This window comes from Fusarium musae, chromosome 6 (assembly GCF_019915245.1).
Source record: "Fusarium musae strain F31 chromosome 6, whole genome shotgun sequence".
In the NCBI taxonomy this organism is placed as follows: Eukaryota; Fungi; Ascomycota; class Sordariomycetes; order Hypocreales; family Nectriaceae; genus Fusarium; species Fusarium musae.
In genome coordinates this window covers 1,921,017-1,939,754 of record NC_058392.1, presented here as the reverse complement: position 1 = coordinate 1,939,754, position 18,738 = coordinate 1,921,017, and the positions used below count along the sequence as shown (strand labels likewise).

General features: G+C 49.8%; 7 protein-coding genes across 7 annotated transcripts; 2 read left to right on the top strand and 5 right to left on the bottom strand.

Moving 5' to 3' along the window:
- Positions 1–130: 130 nt before the first annotated feature.
- ABD1 (mRNA cap guanine-N7 methyltransferase) lies at positions 131–1,564 on the bottom strand (the record flags this gene model as incomplete). The annotated part of the gene is made up of 1 exon (XM_044826076.1): positions 131–1,564. One exon carries the CDS (start codon positions 1,562–1,564, stop codon positions 131–133), a length of 1,434 nt encoding a protein of 477 aa, XP_044678993.1.
- An 895-nt stretch (positions 1,565–2,459) lies between these two features.
- On the top strand, positions 2,460–4,049 carry J7337_008456 (uncharacterized protein; the record flags this gene model as incomplete). The annotated part of the gene is made up of 3 exons (XM_044826075.1): positions 2,460–2,918; positions 2,989–3,794; positions 3,851–4,049. 3 exons carry the CDS (start codon positions 2,460–2,462, stop codon positions 4,047–4,049), a joined length of 1,464 nt encoding a protein of 487 aa, XP_044678992.1.
- Positions 4,050–4,779: 730 nt separating this feature from the next.
- J7337_008455 (uncharacterized protein) lies at positions 4,780–6,272 on the bottom strand (the record flags this gene model as incomplete). The annotated part of the gene is made up of 2 exons (XM_044826074.1): positions 4,780–5,831; positions 5,882–6,272. 2 exons carry the CDS (start codon positions 6,270–6,272, stop codon positions 4,780–4,782), a joined length of 1,443 nt encoding a protein of 480 aa, XP_044678991.1.
- Positions 6,273–10,200: 3,928 nt separating this feature from the next.
- On the bottom strand, positions 10,201–12,134 carry J7337_008454 (uncharacterized protein; the record flags this gene model as incomplete). The annotated part of the gene is made up of 3 exons (XM_044826073.1): positions 10,201–11,845; positions 11,901–12,005; positions 12,052–12,134. 3 exons carry the CDS (start codon positions 12,132–12,134, stop codon positions 10,201–10,203), a joined length of 1,833 nt encoding a protein of 610 aa, XP_044678990.1.
- A 146-nt stretch (positions 12,135–12,280) lies between these two features.
- On the bottom strand, positions 12,281–13,798 carry J7337_008453 (uncharacterized protein; the record flags this gene model as incomplete). Its single annotated transcript, XM_044826072.1, has 2 exons — positions 12,281–13,197; positions 13,252–13,798. 2 exons carry the CDS (start codon positions 13,796–13,798, stop codon positions 12,281–12,283), a joined length of 1,464 nt encoding a protein of 487 aa, XP_044678989.1.
- Positions 13,799–15,992: 2,194 nt separating this feature from the next.
- J7337_008452 (uncharacterized protein) lies at positions 15,993–16,501 on the top strand (the record flags this gene model as incomplete). Its single annotated transcript, XM_044826071.1, has 2 exons — positions 15,993–16,173; positions 16,224–16,501. 2 exons carry the CDS (start codon positions 15,993–15,995, stop codon positions 16,499–16,501), a joined length of 459 nt encoding a protein of 152 aa, XP_044678988.1.
- Positions 16,502–16,765: 264 nt separating this feature from the next.
- Positions 16,766–18,721, bottom strand: ENP2 (Small ribosomal subunit biogenesis; the record flags this gene model as incomplete). The annotated part of the gene is made up of 1 exon (XM_044826070.1): positions 16,766–18,721. The coding sequence occupies one exon, from the start codon at positions 18,719–18,721 to the stop codon at positions 16,766–16,768; it is 1,956 nt and encodes a 651-aa protein (XP_044678987.1).
- Positions 18,722–18,738: the final 17 nt, after the last annotated feature.

Sequence of the window (18,738 nt, the reverse complement as noted above, 5' to 3'; positions counted from 1 at the left end):
CATAGTCTTTTCTTATTTTGGTCGACTTGCCCTGGTGATAGTGGCGTCGTTTCTCCTGTATATGAGCCAAACTCCTTAACACCAAGCCCATGATACCATCCCCCAACGTCTTATACCGATACAGAAATGATTAGACCTTATAGAAGCAGAACCCGACGTAGAAACTAGCAGCTTCCATCTCCTCATCGGATACCAGAAGAGGGCCTCCACCACGCTCCCGTACGCCCATGCGCTCGCTCAGCGGACCAAGCTCGCGGTCATCCTTCTCCGCCTCCCAGATTTCAGGAAAAGTGCGATGAAACTGCAACTCAAGATTGTAGTCCTCGGCGAGAGCACGGAAGGCCTCCCAGGGTACGACATACTCAGGCACCTCCTCTACAGCTTCGTCTAGAAAGAAGTTATATTTCCAGCCGAAGGCAGGTCGAAAGACACCATCATCAGGTGTTTTCCCCGGGAAGCGCACACGGTAAATCGAGTTACCCCATTCAGCAGTCGGCTCCTCCTCGCCCTCTTCCAGCTCACCATCCTCTGGCTCCGTTTGTTGCGGTGTTGTCGAGCCATCGCCGATCTTTTCTTCGCTTTGCTTAGCTGCACGCTTGGCAGCAGCCTCCTCGTTGAATTTGCGGACTCGCTCGCCCAGAACATCAGAATTAGGGATGCAGCCGATGAAACGTCCTCCTTTCTTGAGTGCTCCAGCGACATTGCGGAGCATGTTACGCGCATTCTTTTCCGACTCGAAAGCATAGTGCATGGAGAACATCATGCTGACAACGTCGAAACCTCGGCGGTTCATAGGTGAAGGGTCGAAGCCGACTTGCTGGATGATGTCGAGGTTCTCAATGGACTCGCCGAAACAATCTTTGACGTGGAAACGAGCGTCGAATAAGCGCGGTGGCGGTCTTCGGTGTCCGCCGCGCCCACCTCGCCCGCCACGGCTACCCAGTGTACGGTAGCGGTCGCGGGCTTGCTCGATACTCACGTCAGCGGGATCGAGTCCAACATAAAGCTGAATTGGTTGAGGAGCCTGCTGCCATTTGTTAAGATCGCCGCCCTTTCCACATCCCATGTCCAGCACAAGTAGGTCCTTGCCACTGGAGCGTCCAGCTTCGCGCGAACCAGGGGTGTGGTCTTCATCGGGTGAATAACGCTGGATGATGCAGCTCTTGATCCAATTGTTGAAAACACGAAGTCCCTTGATCTTGCTGTCTCTTGTTCTCCAGTCGCGACCGCGCTCTGGTACGTTGTTGTAGTGGTGTCGCACAAGATCACTGTTGTTTCGGATCCTCTCCTGTTCAGCTTCGGCGGCTTCCTCAGCCGCAGCTTCGCGTTCTCGTTCGAGCTGGCGCTGTCGAATCTTTTCACGCTCGGCCTCTGAGATACGCGAACGCGCACCGGGGCGCTTCAGCTTTCGAGGCTGTTCTGATGGCGAGAGGGCGCGCCGCTTTGCTGGCTGAAGTGATTTGGCGTTGTATGGCTGGGGTAGATCATCTTGAGGTTCGTCGTTTGCAGGACGCTTGCGGTGGTTTCGCTCGTCACCGTCGTCGCGATCAGAGTCTCTGCCCATTTCTGACAGTTTCACTCGTTCTTTTTGTGATATATGTGTCGATTGATTGCAATGGTAGATGCGAAGTTGGATGTTCAAGTTTATTGAATTGAAAGAGAAATGGAATATGATGCAAGTTCTGTATCTAATCTCAGCGTTGCACTGATGTAAGGGCGCTCGGCCCATGCGGTCCAGCTGCATCAGCCTACCCTGCACCTATTAGTCTATAGCCGCTGCAACTCAATGAATGATGGCGTATAAAGCACTCTGTGTCTACAGAGAATTCTATTTACTTTTTAACTGCAATCAATCTGATGGAATGTCAGTCATACTTAGCTAAATCAATGGGAGAAAAAGAATACCATGGCCATTCTGTAAAGGTATTTGACTGCCAGACAGCTACTTTTTCCGTAAGCAACGCCAAGTATATCAGAGAATTGAGTACTTGTTGAACCCTTGACGACATTCTGCTATTCCATTAGCTACCAAGCATCAGGTGAGGCTGAAGCACGACCTAATAATTATTCACTGTGCAACTCATTATTTACCAATTCCTTCGCTCACTGAAGTGAGCTCGGTAAAAGTTGAGCTGAGTGCTCGAGGTACGTACCAGTCCATCAGTGCGTGTCCCGCTGGAGCCTTGCAGCACAAAGTCGCCTGTAGGCCCCCACTATCGCCTCGCCATCCAATGGATCCAATTGTCATTGGATTGCTGTATCTGCTCAACACCAAGCTCTATCGACCTACCTCTGAGCTTCTCTCGTCATCCATCTGCCAAACCACAACATCAACAACCACAGCACCAACGCCCAACAGCGAACAACGTCACCGTTCTCGATTTTTCCGGGCAACTGCCGATACCGCACTGTGCGCTGAAAACAATCACATACTCCGAACGACAGCGACCGCCTCCATCATGGGTTCCGACCCCCAGTACGCGAAGTGGCCATTGCTGCCTCTGTCGCAGCACGTTTTCACCCTCACAAACGGCTATGCCACCAAAAATGCGCAACAAGCTGCTGTAAAGGCCCTTCAAGATGCCATCGCACAGGACAAGATGGCTCCTTTCTACCGATATCTCGCCCATCCACTCGATGGCGTCCTTAACACTCTTGGCGAGGGCGGCTCTTCCGCTCCTGGACGACCGCTCAGCAGAAAGTCCAGTCTTGTTGGAATGATTGCCACTAAGCCTGCCACTACCATCGTCAGTCTTCCCTGGGACGAGGGCCTTTACAACCAGTTGAAGGAAGACAATGACCGGGAGCTGGAAGAGTTCCAGAAAGAGGAGGATGACGCTGTTGAGCAAGCTGGCGATACCGAGGTCATGGCTGCTCAGGGGAAGCGAGCTGAGTTCTGGGCTCGTGTAGGAGATAAGGTATGTTTGTTATCACATAGAAACTCAGGTTCTAGCCACAAGTTGACTTCGCCTGCTAACACCCACCAAGGACAAGGCCATTGCCGCCTATGAGAGCCTCTCCGAAAAGACGGGAATCCTCGGTACCAAGATCGACGTCGTCCTCGCCATAATACGCATGGGCCTCTTCTATGGCGACAAGCCTCTTGTCAAGAAGCACGTCGAGCGCGCCAAGACACTCGTCGAATCAGGCGGTGACTGGGACCGCCGCAACCGTCTCAAGGCCTACGAGGGTCTGCACCTACTCACACTTCGCTCCTACAACCTCGCCGCGCCTCTACTGCTCGACTCTCTCTCCACATTCACCAGTTACGAACTATGCACCTATTCCAACCTCGTCGTGTACTCCGTCCTTGCTGGTTCAGTCTCTCTCAAGCGAGTCGATTTCAAGTCAAAGGTTGTAGACGCACCTGAAATCAAGGCTATTCTGGGTGATGGTGAGGACAAGCTTCTTGCTCTGAGTGGTGCCCTCAGCGCTGGCCCTGGTGCTGATGACACTGCCGGTGCGAAGGCCCCAAAGACGGCCACCGCTGCTGTCAACCTGACCACGTTGGGTACCAGCACGGAGCAACCTGAAGCTGAAATGGCCATTGACTTTAGCCCTCTAGCGCTGCTCGTTAGTAGTTTGTACAACGGAAACTATAAGACCTTCTTCAAGTCTCTGGCTGAGGTTGAGGAGCAGTTCCTAAACCAGGACCGCTATCTTCATGAGCACAAGAACTGGTTTATTCGGGAGATGCGACTTCGCGCCTATCAGCAGCTTCTTCAGAGCTACAGAGTTGTTGGGCTGGAGAGCATGGCCAATGACTTTGGAGTCACAGTTGACTTCCTCGACCGGTATGTGACACGTTACGCAATTTCATGAATGAACACAACCTGACTGATTCTACTAGTGACCTCGCCCGCTTCATCGCAGCTGGGCGTATCCCCTGCACCATCGATCGCGTGACAGGCAAGGGTGTGATCGAGACAAACCGCCCCGATGACAAGAACAAGCAGTATCAGGATGTTGTGCGACAGGGTGATCAGCTCATCACAAAACTACAAAAGTACGGCCAGGCTGTGCGACTGAGGGGTAGTGAGAGGGCATAAATGAGGCGATTTATAGATGAGGAAGTTGGTGCTTGGCCTTTGTCATGCCGTAGCTAGTGGGGGAATAAAGCGAAGAGACAGAGAATAAGCCCATGCCTTTACCTATTTCCTTGACTGTACAGTGCAGTACAGTACAGATATGATATGATGTGTTTATATTATGGATTAGACAAGCCATTGCGGCAATAGTCTTAGTGGATTGGCTGAGTCCCGGTGAGGAGAGCCTGAAAAATGGGCTGATCTGATATCATACCGCTTCCACACCGAGGTGACTGACAACTGCACTGCGGAGTTACGTTAGCCTGCATGTATCTGAACGGAATGATATGATATGATGTTAAGCATACAGCTAAGAGTCGATCTACCCCAGTCTTCTTCTCTGGTACCTGCGCATGCAAGCAAGGGTCAGAATCGAAAGATCAACAGCACACACGTCTACCCCGGATTTTTCTGTTGTGTTCCGACAGGCTCACAGGCTCACAGTCTTGATTGATTGATTGATTGAGGTGGGACACGCCATATTGACATATAACAAAAATGTTAGATTGGTGAACTTCTGTCTATCCAATACCTATCAAGGCGCTAAACTATGCAAAACGATTTCCTGTTTGATAATCCTAAATTTTTATCTCTTTCTTTTCCCTGGGGCCCCGCTCCAAGTCCGGCTTTGCGACAGGCGTATCGGGGGTTCGACTCATAATGACAATACTGCGCAGCTGCGACTGATGCTTCATCGGTACTTCTCGAGGAACTCCTTGTGGAACTTGACGATGCTGCCGACCCACTCGGTGCCAGGTGCGAGGAAGGTTGTTCTGAAATGCAGGCTACCCTCTTTCTGACCAAAGCCTGAGCCGGGAACGACGCAGATACCGGTGGCCTCGAGGAGACGCATGCAGTAGAACTCATCTGGGCTTCGACCCTCTGCCTTGGCAGCCTCAGCGGCCTTCTCAGGCAGGTTGATGGTGGGGAAGAGGTACATGGAGCCCTGGGGCTCGGCGCACTCGACTCCCTCCATCTGAGAGAAAGCCTTGTGAAGGGCGGTAGCACGCTCTTGAAGACCGGTGAAGATGCCATCGTACTCCTTCTTGTAAAGCTCGTGCGAGGGCTCGCCCGGCTTGGGAGGGTTGACCATCAACTCAACGATGCACTGACCAATAACAGGGGCGCAGAGCATGATGGAAATGAACTTGTAGATGTTGGCCTCGACCTCGGCATCGAAGTTGACAAGCTCGAAGTAACCTCCACGGTGACCACACTCGCCAACCATGCCCTTGGAGACACTGTGAAGAGAGGCGAGCTCGAGGCCGTCGAACTTGCCAGGGTTCTCCTTCTCAAGGGTGCGGAGGACGGCCTTGAAACTGTGGAACTTGCCGACAAAGACATTTGTCTGGTACACCTCGTCGGCCATAACAACTAGGTTCTCCTTGTTGGCGAACTCAAGGACAGCACGGATGTCCTCCTCGGGAAGAGAGGCACCGGTAGGGTTACCGGGGTTGATAATGACAATGCATCGAACGTCAATGCCGTCAGCCTTGGCCTTTTCGTACGAGGCACGGATGGTGTCGACGTCGGTACCCCAGTTCTTATGCTCATCCAGGAGGTAAGGAACAGCTGTGGCGTCCAAGAGGGAGAGAGTAGCAGTGTAGAGAGGGTACTGAGGAATTGGAATAAGGATGCCGGTCTTAGGGGAGGCGCAGATGACGTTGAGAAGGGTGTTGACGCCAGAGGAGGCACCGGCGGACAGGTAAATGTGATCGGGATCTGCAGGGAAGCCATCGCGACCTGAGACAAGTTAGTAACACAGCAGAAACAGAAGCGACGGCAGAACCCACGCTCAATAAACTTGGCGATGCTATCGCGGATAGCAGGAACACCGGTGCTGGCACTGTAGGCACCAACGGAGCCGATCTTGCTCAGGAGGAACTTGGCGCGCTCGATGACATCGGTCTGGTAGCCAAAGTGCTTGGTGAGAGCCTCCTCGTTCTGAAGCAGTATAGGGTTCTCGAGAAGACTGGCGACCTGGCGGAAGAAGGTGATGGGCTTCTGGTCAAGCTGCTGAGGGTTGCCAATGTTTGCAGAAATAACCTGTTTGAAGGGGAGATCGCCGGTATCGCCCTTTGCGATCTTGGCTCGGTATTCCTCGGACTTGACAGCAAGTTCACCACGAACGGCGTACTTGGCGGCGACGACTCGCTGGTTGATGTTCTCTGAAGTCAATCTCATTTTGGCAGGATAGGTAGAGAAGAATGAGGTAGAGGAGGAAGAAGTCGAGGTATAAGGATAGAGGTGACGATGATAGTGGGGGATAGTAGTAGTAGTAGTAGAAGCAGAAGCAGAACTTTTTGGCGGGGTGAGTAAGGGTCGCGGGGTAGATGTGGCAGTAATAGATTTACTCCAAGCGCAAGCACGGGGGCCAATCTTATAGTCTGTGTAGATACCAAAAAAGTCGAACGAGTTAGCAATTGAATCATCCAATATTTATAAAGCGAATCATGTAAATTATCAGTGCTTTTGTAGGCCTGAGTTTTGAGTCAAGGGGAGGGAGCAAGGTGAGGGAAGTGAGGTGAGGTAGGTATCAGACAAGGATGAGATAGACGAGGAGGAGAGAGGGGAGAGGGGAGCATACAATGAGAGAGTATTACACCAGAACAACACTATTGTCGGTGTAAGAGGGTATCGTGAACTAGGTAGGTAAAGATCAAAGAAAGAAGAACTCGACTGAGTCAGGAAGAGAGGATAGAGCCTTATACAAATAGACCAGGCAGACGAGACAGGACAAGACAAGGCAAGAAAAAGACTCGGCTCAGAACTAATGTCTAGACATAGGTAATAGAAATCCCCTCGTAGACAAAAGCACTGTTAGTAATAAAAAGCAGAGCAGAGCAGAGCAGAGCAGAGCAATGCAAAGAAAAGAAGAGACCCCAAACCCTTCACTAAAAGGCAACTAACTAATCCACTCTCACCCACTCACACAACACACATCGCCATCGACATCGTAACCTTGGGCCGTAGCGCAATCCACGTCTGGGGACGGATGGAGACCCGGAGTGGATGTGATGCAGATTGTGCGGTTTGTAGACAAACAAAACACCTCAAGTAAGATCAAATCAAATCATGGGGTCCCCAAAATCAGCGCATTTTGCTTGTGATTGCATGACTTGAGCGCATTGTCCATGACGAGGTAGACAAATTGAATGGCTTCAACCCAATCCGATCCACGGACGACATCCGGGGGTGCTTTGGGGGAGAGCGTGGAGAGAGAGCCTAGAGCCTAAGAGCGTGGGTGGTGACCTGGAGACAAGCAAGGGTGCTCCAAATTGGACATTGGGGTTCATTGACTTTCAAGGCCCGGAGCCGGGACGTGACCCCGGAAGGGCACAGATAGTCTCAAGACTCATACAGACGCAGCTGCTGCACATGACCATGACTGAAATTCATGATACCTACCATCTCTCTCTCCCGGTCTCCGGGCACTTTGTCCGAAGCCATCGGAAGACTCCGAATATTGATAACAAGAAAGAAAAAAGAGATACACGGCAACAGAACAGGCACTCGTTGACCCGAGACCAGCCGGGCTCTATCTCGGGTCCAATGCCGCTCTTCGGCACTCGCTCTCATATCAGAAGAGAGAAAAAGAGGCGGCTGAAGAAGGACATGATAAAACGTAATAAGTTGAACTAGAACATGGATAACAAGGTGCAGGGGTAATGACAGTACAGCTGCAACAAAAGCCATGAAAGACAGCTATAAGAGATCCAATCGAACGCAGTGTCTTGCGCCATATCTCTCAGCTGCCTTTCTCTGCCTTGTCTCCTATATCATCTTCCAAGAGCATCTCGCTCCCGGTTCACTGGGACCGGACCGGCCCTGCAGACTGGGGCGCAGATGAATATAAAGAAGAAGGAAAAAAAACGCAATTGGGCGAGACGATAAAGAAAACCCAGAGAAATCTTCCATAGAAGTTCTCAGAAAAACGTACCTGAGGTAGCGGGGCGCATGGTGCTCGCACATCGTTGACCGAGCTCGTTGACCTCGGGGTTAGCAGCCAGCCTCGAAGATTTTAAAGGCGGCTGGCATCGCAGCGTCTGGCCGAAGCGGACCGATGCCACGGGACTTCGACGGGCTAGCATTAGATCTTTGACGCCAGGAAATAATATTCTTCTGTGGTATCCTGTCCTGTCTCTGTGCCGGCCAGAAGCTGTGGAGGCGTGCGTGGAGCTTTGATGCAGAACGATACAAGGGTCCTAGCCGCTGAGACGGTAGTTGAAAGAACTGCCGTTCAAAATATAAGTATGTACGTGCAAGAGGAAAAATAAATACAATGCCCAAGACCTACATACAAGGTTGGAGAGCCAGAGTCTGATTGTGAAGCGAAAGTTACTCTGTTGTCTGGCCAGATAAGCTACTCACTCACCACTAACCTGTTGAGCTAGTTGGGAGATCAATATAATAAGATCCCGTCAAAATCCCTATCACCTCGCCGCTGTTTGGTCTCGCTTATTCCCGTGGCGGGTTAGCCGTGACTGGGAGCTTTACGTAGTAGGGCGCAGATATACCTGGGAGTCACCACAGATCCGATTCCGCAATTGTGATTGTTGACGAGAAGTAGGTAAGGTAGAGAGAACAGCACAGAGATAATGTGTTCGAATCAAAGAGGGGCAATATCCTTGTTGGGGTTGTAAGAGCCAAGATTGAGATGGTCACGCTTGTGTGATCAAACGCACTCTACCTCGTAGATAATCTCTGTGCAACATTCACCTCTGGGATTAGATGCTTGGTACAAATCAGTACGTTCTGGCTTTTTATACCGCTTGTTGAGGTTGTCTCTCAAAGAATTTGCCCGATATCGTGGTTAGGGACATTGTGTGCAAGGGTTTAAATAGTCGAGACCACCGGTCTCGGATCAAGTAAGTACAGTAATCTTGTCAGAACCAATTGATCCGTCCCCCAAATGTCTTGCTTGTATAATACCATGCATCGTTTGTTAGCCCTATCACGATAACTCCCAGTACGCTACGGAGTAAGCTTGTGTGAGAAGACAGCTAAATAATATAACATTGTCAGTTAAGGTGCACACCTTAAATACACAGCTTCTCATTGGTCAGCCATGGATGTTTTTGACTCAAGCTCTCGGTGAACATTATTACCTCCGTACAGCGCTCATACATACTTGTACCTAGGTACTCACCGAGAGCAGTGACCATTACGGCGCTACGTTTTGCCGACAGCCGCCTAACGTCGCCTGTATCTGTAAATTCTCTACTATCACGGCGACTGACGTACAGCAAGATTTAAGCCATCTGATCCACGTCAATCGAAATGGCAAAGAAGGGTAGGCACAGACTCTCAAGATGACCCGAATCAATCAGGCTGTTGCTGACTCTCTTCTTTAACAGCCAAGGCTCGCCTGGTGCATGCGCGCCTCGTCTCCATGGCCATGACTGGCTTCTTCTATACCTTCAAGCGTCCCAGAACCGCACCCATGATGAGCATGTTAAAATACGATCCCATCGGTACGGCCTGACAATACTAAAAGTACCTGGAACCATCAGCTAATCCTGACAATGGCAGTGCGTAAGAAGGTGTTGTTCCTTGAAACCAAAAAGAGGAAGTGAAAGCCGCCCACCCACGCTCCATCATACCTTGTTCGATACAAGAACCCAACATCCGAGTTTCTTGCTTGAGCTAGAATTGGCTCTTTGACTGCAAGCCACCACGTACGCGCCATGTAACACTACACTAGAGAGCATCGCTGGAGTTTTGGGCATCAGGATCCTGCCTCTTCGAAATGCGACTATACATGTACAACATAGATCACAATATTGCCCTTACAATATGGCTGCATTCGCATGCCACTGAATTTAACGACCAGAATATCATGTTACTGTGCCTGCCTTGTGTGTGAGCTCTGCCTGCCTAGGTATTTGGATACAAATGATATGGTGCAAATCATCATCCCATCCACCATTCACGAATTATCTTCTTCAAACCACGAAATGCCCACCATGATTGTTCCACAAAGTTAAATTCTAGTTACCTATGCTCCCCGGAAATTTGAAGGTCTAGTAATTGGAGAAACCTCGAATTCCCCCCGACACACAATATCACTGTATCATGGCGATTACCTGCGGTCTTTTCGTTTGTAAGCATATTAGTTCGACTGCTTCGAGTACGTCTTTCGGATCACATGGCGTGTTCGAAGCAACAAAGGCCTGTCTGAACTCTTAGGTTGCGAGTCGGCTGGTGCTTCCTCCGACTTGACTCGTTTGTTAGGAGATGCGATATGGTCTTCCTTGTCCACAAAAGAGATACTGTGCTTTTTCCCGATTCCACCGTCATCCTTGCCAGTTGGCAGAATTTCTTTGGCAAAATCTTCCATAGTAGGGAAGTCCCAGTTAGGGCGTGCAGACTTTGGCTGGATCAAACCCGACCGAATCTGTTCAACCATCTCAGGGTTGCTACAGCCTGTTGCCGAATTGACTTTAGCTACCACAGGCCTGTTGTACTGACTGTGATTTGCAGGTGGTCTGATAGTATCGGTTTCCTGCGTCGGGGCAGTCGAAAGTCGTAGGATAGATCGGGGGGCAGAGCCTTCTCGGCGCCTCGTTTGCTCCTGTATTACCGAGGGCGCCGGTGCTGGTGAAGATGCTTCCAATGCCGGACTGGCTACGACGACTTTACGACGATATCTTTCTTCCTGGTAATGTAAATCAAGAGTAGTGAGGCCACTCAGGCTGGTCGATCCCTCCCTGTCAGTACTCTTCTCTTGACCACACGACTTAGGCTCTTCAGGAGCGCGCTCATTAAAGTAAGAGGACTGAGTTCCTGTCTCGCCCCCTCGTGGTGCATGCGAGCCGACAGGTTGCGGTACAACGCCCAGTTTCTCATTAACCCAGTGGCGCTCTTTGCTCAGGTAAAAGGCGGTAGACTGCATTACCTGATTAAGATCAACCATCTTGTTGAACGTGGTGTTAAGATTTTCCACCCTGGGAACCTGCTCGGTCATTCCTTCTAGCTGGTTCTTCAAAGCATCAATTGCTTTGAGATCCTGTATCTGTCTCTGGAATAGTTCTGCATTTACACCGGAGCCACACTCCAAAGCAGCAAGCTGTTTTTGTAGATCGTGGGTTTTCTTGCGTTCTTCAGCCAACGTCTCGCGCAACAACTGAGATTCTGGACCAATCGATGACATCCCTTCGAGTTGAATTTTGACTTGTTGAAGATGAGCCTCTACCGCTGCCTGCATAGTTTCAGACTTGGAGATCTCTTTCTCTGAGGCAACCCTTTCCTCCTCAAGCTTTGTCGTGAGCGTAGTTTTGATATCACAAATAGTTGCTTGCAAGTATTCTTTGGCCTGCTCGTCGCTCTCAAGCATGGAAGTTTTCATGAGATCGAGCTTCTTAGACCATTCTTGAGAGATCTGGTGCAGAGTTTTCTCCAGATCCCCGATCTTTGATTCACGGTCTTGAAGCTGTTTGGCTAACCTGTCGTCAATATGAGTCTGGAACCCTTCTTGCCAAACCGAATGGCCAGTAGCAAGTCTGGCTAAACTTTTATTTGTTTCGTCGCAGGTCTTCTGGGTGGCGAGAGTTTTGGCAGAAATGTCCCCCAGATGCTCAACGAGAGCCTGGTGTGTTTGCTTATGCCACTGCTGACCTTTTGATTGAGTCTCCTGTTGATCGGCGATGTTGTTATGCAGCTTCTCAAAGTGCTCCTGGACGATATCCTGAAGAGACCCGGCTGACTGTTTTGCATCATTTTGAGACGAGATTATCTTCTGTATCTCAGACATCAAACTGGAAGGTTGATTAGAGCGCGAGGAAAATGAAGCGAGAGATAAGAATCACATACCGGGAGATAATGTTCGTTTCTAACTTATCCGCCATCATCTTGACTTCTTCATTCGTCGTTAGGCCATCACTGCGCAACTCCAAATGACCGTTCATCAGGTCGAGTCTACACATTAGTTAGCAAGATTCTTTCGGGAGACATGTTGACTTACTTCTCCAAAAGGGTGTTTGTTAACCTTTCCTGTTTCTTACTCCACTCATTGTACTTCTCGTTACTTTCTCTTAGTGAGGACATATCAGAACGAAACGTTTTCACCTCATCCAGTAAGTTTGATTCAGTTTTCAGACGGTTCTGGAGTTCAATGGCTCCTTTCCTTTCTCGATTTATTTCCTTCTCCTGATTTTCGAGCCTCAGTTGCAGCTCGGAAATTGTGTGGGTTTCTAAGCCATACAGTCAGTCTCTGGTTGTGATACAACGTAATCGGTGATCTTACGCTTCTGTGCTTCTTGCTCAGACTCGGAACGATATTTTTCAATGCACGATTTGAGTTCTTCGCGCTTCCTGTGACTGTCCTCCAATGCTAGCTCAACTGCTTTGGCCTCTTTCTCTCGCCTGTCCCTCTCCTTTTGCAGCTCATCGTTCGCTTCTTTATGAAGATTGCGAACCCTTGAAAAGAGATCCTGCTGTTCTTTAATAGCTTCATTAAGCTTTGCTCGGTGTTTGCGATACTTTTCATGAGTGGCTGCCTCGTGATCTCGAGATTTGATTAAGTCGGAGCGAAGAGACTCAATCTCACCCTGTAATCTTTGAGTTTCCTTTTCCGCCAGTGATCCTTCTTCTTGCAACTTGTCAAGGCGACTCTTCGAATCCCCAATCGCGGAATCTTTTTCTGAGACGAGTTGCACAGACTCTTCTAAAGCCTTCTGAGTGTGCTGCAACTTATCCTCAAGAATTGTAATCTCCTGAAGGGCCTCCTGACGCTCAGCTTCAGCGATCTGTATGCACTCATTCCAGTATTCAGCCACGTTCTGCATTGCAATTTTCTTTCGGTCAGGCTCAAATTTTGATGGAGGATAGACTCTCTGTTTAGCTGAGCGTTTTCTTGAGATATTGCTGCTCCTGGAAGTTGGGCGATCATTGTTTCTGTCAGACACTCTGTGGTATTTAGATGCCGATGGGGGCTGAGTCGGCCAGTGACCACGGGATACACGATTTCGGGATTTTGTAGTGGTCATGGGAGTCCGGGGAACAGGTGCCTCCAGGTCACCACAAACACTGGAAGAGGGCGGTTGATGTGAGACTCGGTCAACACGGGTAATATGTGGAAGGGGAAGTTTTAGATCTTCAAGTTGGCGTCCTAGACTTGAGCCTTAGCGGGAATGACCATTGAGCTTCGTGGTTTGTAACTTACCATGGACTTTGATGTGAGGTAGAGAAATTTTTGCCTGTTTTCCTAGCTGTTGAGAAACTTGTGCTTTGGTAGCCCCTTTACTGAAGCGAGAAGCATCCAAGGTAGATCCAGTTTCTGTTGGAGGTGGTGCGTTTATATCAGAAGCTTCTGATATGTTTTCATGAGAGAGCCCGGAGCTGCCAATACAGATGACTGATGCTTCGCCAGGGCTTTCTCGTGTAGAAGGTTTCTCCAGTGGAATTATGGTGTGACTCGAAGAATTATCCGACCGACCACTGAGGTTTTCTCCATTATGATGAGAAGAAATCTCAGAGAGAACTTTGCCGCCTGTTAGACCAAGCTCAGGGAGATCTAAAGGTGCCGTAGGCCTATGGATATGGACAGGGGCGAGTAGTGGACTGGGTGGAGAGTGTTTAGCAGGAATGTTTGTCGGCACAGGGAAGAATTGGGAAGTATCAGTTGATTGAGGCTGCTCAGGTTTAGGTCTCCGCGAGAACTGCCCAGGACGGGGAGGTTTCTTTTCGGCAAAGCAGAAGCCTTCGGCCATTGTTGATGTCGAAACCTCCTCTCTTGGTATCGAGAATCTCCTGAGATGAAGCTGATTCAAAAATGTATTAGGCGCGGCCTGGGAATCCGGGATGACGGATCCGAGGCTATTGAAATCTCCTTCATCTTCAACAGGTCCAAAAGAGATCTGGCTGCTGCTTCTACTGAATGATGCTCTGGGTCTCGGGTCTGGTGAGGCGGTCATCTGCGCCCGAGTAGCTGGTAGGCCAGCCAAACCTCACGGCTTACAAAGAAAGAAGCTCTGTGTTACGTTGAGATGTAGAAGAGTATCTTCGGCTTTGGGCATAGGGGTGATGTGAATAAGTTGAAAATGAATACGTGAGTTGGCAGAGAAGAGAAAAAAGTCCCCAAACCTTAGGCTGGCCCGAACCCCCTTCTTCCCTCAGCCGTCCTTTCAACATTTATGTTGGAAGGTGTTTAGGATGCGGTTTCCAGTTGGAGTTCCCGCCATATGATTTTAGGGAAGCTGCACCTGCCTGGAACGAATAGGTACAGTGATTCATTGCCTATTCTGCCCCTTGGTGCCTGCCGCGAGCAGACTTTGAGCGGAATCAGGTAAGGTACCTACCTAGGTAGGTATATCTCGAAAAGCTTGGAGCAGGAGGAACATTAGGAAGGATACCATAAGGAGGTAACTACCTACCTTAGTAGGCAGTAGCGAAGGGAGTTCCTCGCGTCTTCTACCTAAACTGTCTGGCCGCGTTCCTTCTTCTGACCTCCGAGGTATAGGAATTCAACTACCGTACGAATTACCAGGAGGACTTTTACCTTACCTTATACTTCTGAGGGGTGAAGGAATACGTAAACTGATAACCCTCCTAGAAAGCAGTACCTATAATCACCCCGTTTTCACTCGTGGCCTGACACCGTCCTTCCAGGTCGTGTAGATAACCAACCTCCTTAATTGTATTAGTCAAGCTTATTATCTGGCTTCATTTGTATGGGAATATTCGAGAGAGAAAGAGTGGTGTGTTCCTTTCTTAACTGTTTCAGCTCGCACATCGACTGAACTACCTACGAGTCGCATTGGGAGATGTTATGTTCTAGGCAAATTGTGATTGTGACTATATGCGGTGGTGCTTCACACTGACTCAAATAAGTTAGGGTCATATACGATCTCCGGCTATTATACAAGCATCAAACATACACGGAATCGAAAGAAGGGAACTGTAAAGGAGGCCTCGTTTTTGTATCACGCAGCATTGGATGGTTGCATCACCCTAAGCAGGGCCATGAATCTATTTCAACTACTAAACCTGGCGCTTATACCAGCTAGACCAGATCTAAGATGATGTAACATCGCATCGCCAAATTTTTCGCTTAGAAGTAAAATCTAGAACGGCGGTTATCTAGAGTTCAGCGTCTTCTCTTTCTGCCAAGATCAATCTCAAACGCCGTCAAAACCATGACAACGGCTGCAGGTCAACTTACACGATAAGCATATAAAGAACCAACAACGACCCCTGGCGCTTCGGTTCAGAAAAGGACGCCAACGATGCATGGGCCACCGCTAGTTGATCATTGTCAACCGCCGTTATCACCGGCCCAACATCAAAGAGTGAAACGAATATCCAACACCCACATGCACTACGACTTAATCCCCCAAACTAAGGCTTTACAGAACCAATCCGGCCGCTCATCACTGTGAAAAATATGAAAATATTCCCTTGCGCACAATAATGGCCCTGCATTAATCACCCTTTGGCGCGTGACGAAGTACAGGCATCGAGGTTGATGAAGCCCGGATCTGAAGTCTTATTGGCTGGACCCCTGTTTGAGGCTTCGCCGCTCAGCGCTTCGAGCTGGATTGTCACCAATCACAGATGCGCGTGTTACTATATCGCGGTTCCTGCTGCTGTGCTTGAGTCTCGGCCCCGTGACGGAAATCCAATGATGATTCGTCTTGAATACTCGGGACTTGAGAGCCAAGTCGGTATCAAGGATGCCAGGGTCTGAGTACTACGCTTGTGGAGGATGAGGAACCAAAGATTTGGCGATGTATATACAAGTGCCTGCCCTCGCCAAAGAGGCGGCATTCTTGAAAAGTTCCTAACCCTTCTATCTTAATTACATGGTATTTTTCCTTTTTCATTTATCCCAGGTTCTGTGAACCTTCTTGTGCAGCTTCTCGAGCAGCCCATATCCTTACACCAGCTTACACAGACTCAAAGACAATGTCTTCAACAAGTAACCCTTTTCCCCTTGCGTCGGAGAGCTATGATGATAGTGCTCCCGGTGCCGACTCTGGCACCGAGGCGGGTGCTGCTGGTGACAGCTCAGGCAACTCTGTTTCTATCTCTCAAGGCGGCATGATTGCTATCATCGTTGTTGTTGTTGTCGTCAGTTTGATCGGCAGTATGCATCTCTCTCCTCATAATCGTTTGCATGCACTGACTTTATTATAGTCTCCACAGCCGCTCTCTTTTTCATAGCAAAGAGGCGCGAATGGACAATGCGAGAGACAATCAGGAAGTCCGCCCGCAAAGTTGTTACAGCTCTTACACCGCGGAGAACAGAGTTCCCTTCATCAGTCAAAGACGGACCGGTTCCATCTCATCGTAATCGTACAAGAATTGCTGATGATGATGTCCCTCCGACACCAAGAATTCGGCCTGAGGATCTTGAAAAGGGTCTAGCTCAAGCCAAGGCAAAGCGTAAGGAGAAGAAGTGGTTGAAGAAGTGAAAAAGCAGCAGCAGAGGGAGATCCTCAATGTGGTGTGCAACTGGCAGTCACGCTGGCAGGAGTGGTCATAGAAGTTGTCAGCCACGTATTTGATGGTTGTGGTCTTAAATTGGTGTTTCCAACGGACAGGATCCGGGTATCATCCATGTATAAATAGTAACCTTCCACGCATGGGCTGTCTCATCTTTACTCCACGAACTGAGTATTAACGCCTTTGCTATTCTGATAATGAAATCCAAGCGCCTGTTTTGTCTTTCTCGTTTCTTAGATTCGTCTAAACGTGTTGCCACTGGCGCTGCGTCGAGCAGCTCCCGTTCGCTTGTCCCGGGGTTCAGCAGGCAGCTCCTCCTCTCTCTTCTTTTGCTTTCTCCTTGACTCTGGAATGAAGGACACTTGGCGCTCGCCAACAACTTCTCCTCTGGCCTGGTGAGTGCGCCCCGACTTTTGCTGTCTCGAGCCAAGCGCCGTATCCTTGACAGCCCGTCCCTGGTTGCTGGTGGACGACACACGCATGACAACGTCTTCGTCCTTGGTCTTTCGCCTTGGTGCTGGGACTGCCTTCTCCATATCTTCGTCACTGGACGCATCATCGTCCGAGTCCTTGCCTTGATAACGGGCCGGAGCCTTCGAATCAACCTGCTGTCCCACCGCAGTGCTTGGGTTGAGAGCACGGAACTCTCCAGTGGTCTCATCCACCTGGAAGGCTTCATCCTCAAACATCTTGCTGAAACGGGAATCACCAAGAACACCAACATTGGTGTCAACCTCGGCTCTGTTCTCCTGCTTCTTGAGAATCTTGTCCACCATCTTCTGGTTGACCTTGACCTTCTTAGTACCCCTGATTCTGCTTGCGCGTTCCTTCTCGACCTTATCCTTGATACGCTTGGTCCTCTCCTCTTCCCAGACGTATGGGTTGGCAATCAGTCTAGCCTGCTCGTACAGCTTGGAGGCAACAAAGTATCCGTGCATGTAAGGTCGAAGTAGGTTTGTCTTTCCAACCAGGTGGGACAAGCTCAGTTGCTTCAGCTCGGGTAGTGTCAAGAACTTGTAGTTGTCGTATGTTTCGGTGTGCACCTCTTCCGCCATTTCTTCGACCATGTTGTCCAAGAATGAGCACCATTTAGGAGCGGGACCTAGTTGGGGAACGAAGAACGCATGCTGCTGCTTGCCTTCGTTGGCTGTCATGATCATACCAGTATTCTTGCACCATGCAACGTCGTTGATGTCCACGATAGGCTCCACGGATGTCCAAGGATCTCCCGTCGCTTCATCCCATAGCTTGATGATACGCTTATCCGCTGACAGGATCTTCTTTTCTTGTGATGCCGTCGTCATGTGAATGAGCTTATGCACAGGGAAACCGTATCCTTGATCCTTCCTCATGAGAGGCACGGGTCGTCGTAGATCGAAAATCTGCATCATGCCACTGGAAGCACCCGTAACAATAGAAAGGCCTGAAGGGCTGAAGTCTAATGCTGTAACCTCACCTTCGTGGCCGCTTAGCAAGGCGACCCTGGACTTGGATCGGGGATCCCAAAACTCAACTGTTCCTATTGAAGTTCCAAAAGCGAGCAGGTTGTGGGTATTCTCAGCGATAGCAGCCGTGTTGACGCTGCCAACCCCAATACCTCCTTGTAAACCGCCCCCAGTAAGTTCATCGTCGCCACCAACATCGACCTGATATGACTTCATGAAGCGTCCCAGCTCAAGGTTGAGGCGGAACACCTCGCCCTTGCCATCGCCATCCAAGCCCACAGCTGGCACAAGAGCCTCGGTAGATTGCCGGTCGTAGACAAGAGCTCGACCATATCTGGGAAGACGGACTTCATAATGGCAGCCCATGGGAGTGTGGAATTCGAGGCGGCGATCGGTCTGAAGGTGAAGGGATTTGGAGTAATCGGTTGACAGGAGCTCGAATGAGTGGTTGAGGGAGTTGGTATGACGAGCGAAAGACAGCGACAACTGAGGCAGGTTATGAACATGAATCTGCGGCTTGTATGTGCCTGTGCTCATGATCCAGTCACCATCCTCACTGACACGGATACAGTTACTGGCCTCTTCGAACTCGAAATCTTGTAGAAGCTCGACACGATTCTGGTATTCGGCATCGTCCTTCAAACTTCGCTTTCTGCGGCGCGCAAGCCAGTCGGGCAGAGGTCGGGCACTAGATGCGCCCGAAATTGTGTAAACGGGAACGGTTCCCGGATTTGAAAGCTTCATGACGGCGGCGTTACAGC